Source organism: Paramacrobiotus metropolitanus, unplaced genomic scaffold (assembly GCF_019649055.1).
Source record: "Paramacrobiotus metropolitanus isolate TYO unplaced genomic scaffold, Prichtersi_v1.0 Parri_scaffold0000088, whole genome shotgun sequence".
Classification (NCBI taxonomy): Eukaryota; Metazoa; Tardigrada; class Eutardigrada; order Parachela; family Macrobiotidae; genus Paramacrobiotus; species Paramacrobiotus metropolitanus.
In genome coordinates, this window is record NW_026570308.1 from 334676 (window position 1) to 340675 (window position 6000).

The window sequence follows — 6000 nt, forward strand, 5'->3', positions numbered from 1 at the left end:
AACAATCGCTCTTCACGACTCACGTAGGTTATAGTAATTGCGCAGCCAAGGAAAAAATTAAATAAGCACTTTGCAACAACTATAATTTATTGTGCGCAAAGTGCTACAAAATAGGTGTTTGTACATATAAGCTGCGGTTAAGGTACCTTTTTGGGCTTATTGCTGCTAATCTTTCGTCAGCTTGAGCGATCTCTACCGATCGTGATCTAAGTACGTTTTAACATCGATCGGAGTAATGTACTGAAAGTGGCAGCACATCTTACACACAAGCGGATAACTGTTAATGAAATAACCAATGTTAAGAAAACGTGGCAGCTAAAATTATAATTTTTTTTTCTTTATGGCTCCAAAACGTTGGAAATTGAAAGTTGTCGGCAAGGTCGAACAGGCGGATAGTCGTTTGGGTTCGCAAATATATTCATGTACTAGGTGTTAGGTTTATTACGCCATGCGAATATCTTGTAGACTTCATGTGCTGTGAAGAACCCATTAAAATTCTTCTTTCAGAGAATGATGCTCACTCACAGCTTCAGGCTTTTCTTCCATTTGTATTTCTTATCGGCCGTTGCTCAAGACGTAATTCCTAACGCAAACTGTGAGCATGTCAGGACCTACCAGTATCCGTCGGGAACATTTCTCGCGTGCCTGAATGATAATCTCACATTTCCAGACACGTTTAATGTCAGTGCAATTGGTACGGACCTGGCACGAATGGATATATCATGCCCTACCAGTAACAGAAACCCGTGTAACGTCATTCGCCGCAACTATCAGCCCTTTCCTCGCCGCATTGATCTCAAAGAAGTGCGTTTAGTTGGATTTGTGGCCGATGGCGAGCGACGTATTCCGCTGCATCACCTGCTAATTAATTTGTGCATGAGTATCGTAGAGTTAACGGTGCAAGAATCAAGAATCGGATATCTAGACGCTGAATATTTTCGAGGTTTCGAAGCGTTGGCAGTGTTGGATCTACAGAATAACGACATCGCACAAATTACTGTTGATACATTCGAAGGGCTGGTGATGCCATCGCATCAAGCGGTACTCTCCAAGATCGATATGATTGGGAATTATCTGGATGTGCTGGACTGGAGTGTCTTCTACCCTATCCAAAGTAGTTTGGTACGCAACTGGCACGTACATCGTTTGACATTTTTACGTTACTTGGTGGAGATTTGTTAAAAATTTTTAGCACGAATAATGTAAACTTCCAGAGAATGTAGTGTCAGTCTCTATCAAATTTTGTAGAAGTCCTTGAATATGGGACAACAAATAACTGGACTTGATGAAATTTTGATGACTGGAGCTGATTTCGCCATGCAGCTTCAAGAACTGTTTCTGACACATAACAATCTTACCGCCATACCATCGCAAGTTCTGCAGTCCCTCACAGCACCCAGGATATACAATCCAGATCAGAAAGCTGTCTACGATTTCACCTTCAACGAATTCTGTAATAAAGCAGAATGCGCTTGTTGTGGATTTGAAGATTTTATGCTATGGGCTGAAGAAATCACCCGATTTTCAGCGGATTTAGAATCGAAAGTAACCGTTAGAGTGTTTTGTGGACAGTCTATAATCGATGATATGTCGGTTCTCCCGCTGGACTTTTTTGCAACGTGTAAGGACATTTTCCCACAAAAAAGCTGCTGATTAATGTTGGCTTAATGAAACGGGCGTTTTAGAATGGCTTAAGTGTAATTCCTGACTTCAATACAACGCTTTCCAGATCCGAAAGGCTTATTTTGCCATAATTACTGTCTATAATTACTAGGCCCAAGTTGCTCCGAAAACGACCCTAGAAAGATTAAGTGTCCGCACAAGCTCAGTGGCTTTGACAACGGCCTAGGTGTTACATTCAATGGTGATTTGCCGGAAATCAATGAGCGCTCTGGTAACGAACGTACCTCCACCGCTACTGTACTGCCGCTAAATCCAGTCCCGCCGAACAAAGTGGTACTTACCACGGGATCAATCGTTGGGATAGCCGTGGCTTGCAGTATTGTGTTGGGTGGCGTTTCCGTTTTGCTCATTGGCTGGCGGCGAAAAGCACGTTGGCTTGCCTGGAAGCCCATGGAGCTGGGAAGAAGAACTCTGGAAGAGGTACAATCTTGCAAGCAATACGAAACACGCTCTAGAGTTCCACACTTTATGGTCAGTTTGACTGTGTGCAGTAAATAAATAGGCCTATAATCCTGTTAACATGTAATCTTGTTAACTTTTACTGCCTTTAAGGGAAGTGGTCCGGTACATGGTACCAAATTCGCGTACAAGCACGAAAACTTTCGCACACTTCCAAACACTTTCTTACTTTGCTTTATGTCATTTTGTAACCAGATGATTTGTATACATAAGTGGGAAAACCGTCTGCGCGCGCAACATTAGGATCGGGAGTTATGGCTGTAAGAAGATTCAAAAGTTTAGCTGAATTCAGGTATACCAGAAGTCTGATTATGGACCGGTCTTCTTTAAATTTTGTACATAATTACATAAATGAATTTAAGGGTGGGTCTCACATTCAAAGCGAATCTCGCTATGGTAAGGTTGCTCAACCGCACGAGGTGGCTGTATGCAGTGGCCACGCCTACAGATACGGTACGCGAAGCCACCTCGCGAGGTGGAGTTGCTGTATCGCAACTAGATTCGCTTCGAATCTGAGACCCACCCTAAGTATGAAAATCGTTTTGCACTAAACCAAGGTTGCACCATTTTTTTTAAATTTTAGAATGAATTAAAAAATTAAATATTCATTTTAAAATTTGGAAAATATGCTAGAACTACATATGTTTTGGTGCAAAAAGGGCCTTTATGCATATGTGCGTTTCTATACAAAATTTAAAGAAGATCGGTTAGTAACGAAACTGGGTACACCGAAATGCATTTAAAATTCTTGGAATTTTCATACAGCCATAATTCCCGAACCGAAGATGTTGCGCGTAGAAACTGTTTTCACGCTTATGTATTTCAAATCAGCTGGCTACAGATTACAGAATGTCATAAAACAAAGCAGAAAAGTGTTTGGAAATTGGGAGTGCGCGAAAGTAAATGCTTTCGTGCATGTACATGAATTTGGTACCACCACCACGCACCATGTCACTTCCTTGAACAGCGTTGATTTCTAGGAAGAATTAGTCACCGAACTTGATAGTGCAAACAGTTTTTCGAGACAGCACGGACTTCCGCGATGTCAACACTCAGAAATCTCCGCAGTCATTCGTGTAAGTGCCATTCGCGCTGCAGTTCCTGAGTAGTGTTATTTTTTACGCAAATTTGAAAGATGTCTAAGGTTCTTCTGTAACCTGGTCAGATAATCGATGGCTATTCCGCTGCAAATAGCCATAGGCCATATTGGCAATATCTCAACGACATCAAAGGGTATAAATACATCCTTACTGCACAGGAAAAAGAAGTTACGGATTTCGAGCCGGAAGACTATGAAGTTGAAACTCTGGGTTGTGACTGCTCCTACGACTATAAAACATGGAATTTTCTTGCTCAAGGTTCATACGGGAGAGTATACACTGCCAAAATCACAACGCCCGGTGGTTTCAGGGGCGAGGACACCGTGGTGGTCAAAGTCACGCATCTGGAAAAGAATGATGAACTTTTAATGGACAACCAAAATTGGCTCAGATTACTAGCTAGATGGAGACTGCTAATCAGTCTGACGTACGAGCATTTGGTGGCGTACCATAAGGTTTCTATTATTAAACAAAAAGCCAGAGCGTGTGTCTCTGTGGAGTTCCTGATGGAGTTTTGCAGCGGTAGGAATGCATATTCGTCTATTAGCACACTGCAACGGCCAATCCTGCGAAGAAGACCATCTTATGACGGTTAAAGTTAATAACACCTCTCATCGTAGGCGGGGACCTGGCGGTCTTGTTGCACGATCTGAAAACGACTAACACACCCCTAAATCGTGCACAATCGCTCTGTTATGCCATACAGATTACGCTTGGACTGGAATTCTTACACAAACAGAGGCTAGTACACGGAGACCTGAAACCAGGAAATATTCTGCTGAAGCCACACCAAGATCGTCATCATACGGCACTGATCGGGGATCTGGACAGCATCGTACAGATGCGCCATAGTACGACCAGTGTCAGCGACATGTCAAACCTGCGCGGCACAATTCGTTACATGTCACCGGAAATGTTACGAAAATTTGGCGGTATGGAATGCGTTGGCCTTGGCAAAGCAACGGATATCTGGAGCATGGGATGCATCTTTCATGACTTATTCGACTCGTCCTGCAGCATCCGCGGACGATTGCTGTACAAAATTGATTCTGCTGATTTTACGATAAAGGACAACACCCATAACGCGACATTCGCCATGAAAATCATGGAGGGCTATGCACCGCGCGTTAGTGAGCGAATGCCGGAGAAGCTATCCTTAATTGTCAAGCAGTGTTTAATCGTTAGCAGTAGAGAACGCCGCTCAGCTGAATTGCTGATAGGTGATCTACAAAAGTTAATATCAGAATTTGTGGATAATGGGGATGCCTCGCTGGCACTTGAGATCGACAACATCCGCCGATGTATTTGTGGCAGCAATTTTAATCGTTGTCATAGTGCCTAAAACGCCATCTGACTAGTAAACGGAATACCCCGTTCTGCGCAATTTTGCACATAAGACTGATAAGAGTCTATTGCAATATAGTAAGCGAGGAAAGAAGGAAAAGAAAAGAAAGCCAGTGCGTTCCGAAATAATCATTCCCGTGAGTAAGGAACCTTTCGCCGTTGTGAGTGTTTTACTGTCAACTTTTGGATCTTGTTTAAAATGCACAGTACATAACTGTAAAAGTCTATGTCAAAGCTTCTTTGGAAATAGGAGAGTCAATAATGCACTGCTTGTAAAGCTCTAAAAGGCGCACTGAAAATTATGTTTCTTCTGATTATTCATGTGGCGCTTCCATTGAAAGCCTTCACATTTACGATTAACCCGTGAGAGTTCTCGGTTGCAGAGATTACATTGTACTGGTGTAAACATTACTCGTAGTATTCGACGAATACTATTCGTAGACGCTGTGAACTCTGGCCCGGCCTCTCGACGAGCGACGACGACCAAATAATAGAAGTTATGGAGTTTAAAATAAAACAGATTTGTAAATTAGATGGACAACTGCAAGGTTAGGGAATATACCTGGTTAACGTGTTATCAATTTAGCCGTTGTTTTGCATCTTGTGACCGTTGTTTTAGTCCGCGACGATACGGAAATATCGCTGGTTACGTTGCTTACTGGTTAACCGTTGTTCGTAATTACAGTAAGTCCCGTTGTTTCCAGTTGCAATTTCACGAAATATGCCCGTTAACCTGTTACTACTAGTATTGGTATTATATTGCTTCAGTTTTGGCAATTACTGCTTGTTCTAACTCAGACATTCCCGCCTATGAGCCGGTACCTTAGCATCATGTATTTTAATGGTGACGAATCAAGGGAGATTGTTCTCCAGCTTGAGATTTAGTTAAGCAGTTTTTTTTCCAAATTGTTGTTTCATTTTACAACCTCATACTCAGGGTTTTCATTTGTGCATCGGCTTGATCCAGTTAACGATAGCACTGTTGCCGTTGGCCTTTCTTGATCCCTTCCGGTCGACTGAAAATTAAAAAATGTAAGAGTAAACGGCCATTTGCCGCAAGCATCTGTATTTTTACTAATGTATACTTTTATAGTAGTACACAACTACAATGTAGGACGAAATGGTAGCATAACCCCATACCCAGCATTCTGTGCGCATGCGGTGCAGTGCACTTGTACGAACGGATATTTTGAACTACTGTACATCTTCCAGTGCACTGCGCTGAATGTGTACTGAATGTGGATATGTTGGGCGTGCAACCATTTCGTCCTACATTATTGTGCATATGTGTGCACTACATCATTCGGTATATTACGTAAGTATTACGTAAGATGATTGTTTCATTGTTTTCAGTTTATGGCTTTTATCTCAAATTGCTCAATGTGGTCTTGCTCCTTCTACATAGACCCGTAAG

General features: G+C 42.2%; 1 protein-coding gene across 2 annotated transcripts; it reads left to right on the top strand.

Moving 5' to 3' along the window:
• The first annotated feature begins 299 nt into the window (after positions 1-299).
• LOC129596342 (uncharacterized) lies at positions 300-5085 on the top strand. 2 transcript variants are annotated; one of them, XR_008691416.1, is made up of 7 exons: positions 300-1122; positions 1249-1621; positions 1775-2103; positions 3123-3218; positions 3401-3764; positions 3863-4723; positions 4970-5085. XR_008691416.1 is itself a non-coding variant. In XM_055493581.1 (6 exons), the coding sequence occupies exons 1-6, from the start codon at positions 511-513 to the stop codon at positions 4582-4584; spliced, it is 2496 nt and encodes an 831-aa protein (XP_055349556.1). In that variant the 5' UTR covers positions 300-510; the 3' UTR covers positions 4585-4979. The 2 variants fall into 2 exon arrangements, 1 of the variants encoding a protein (XP_055349556.1); XM_055493581.1 differs by having other exon boundaries at positions 3863-4979.
• Positions 5086-6000: the final 915 nt, after the last annotated feature.

Coding starts and splice junctions, on each gene's coding strand:
- LOC129596342 (XM_055493581.1), top strand. CDS start 511: ATGATGCTCACTCACAGCTTCAGGCTTTTCTTCCATTTGTATTTCTTA. Junction 2,104..3,122: donor GAAGAAGAACTCTGGAAGAG/GTACAATCTTGC, acceptor GTTGATTTCTAG/GAAGAATTAGTCACCGAACT. Junction 3,219..3,400: donor AAATCTCCGCAGTCATTCGT/GTAAGTGCCATT, acceptor CTTACTGCACAG/GAAAAAGAAGTTACGGATTT.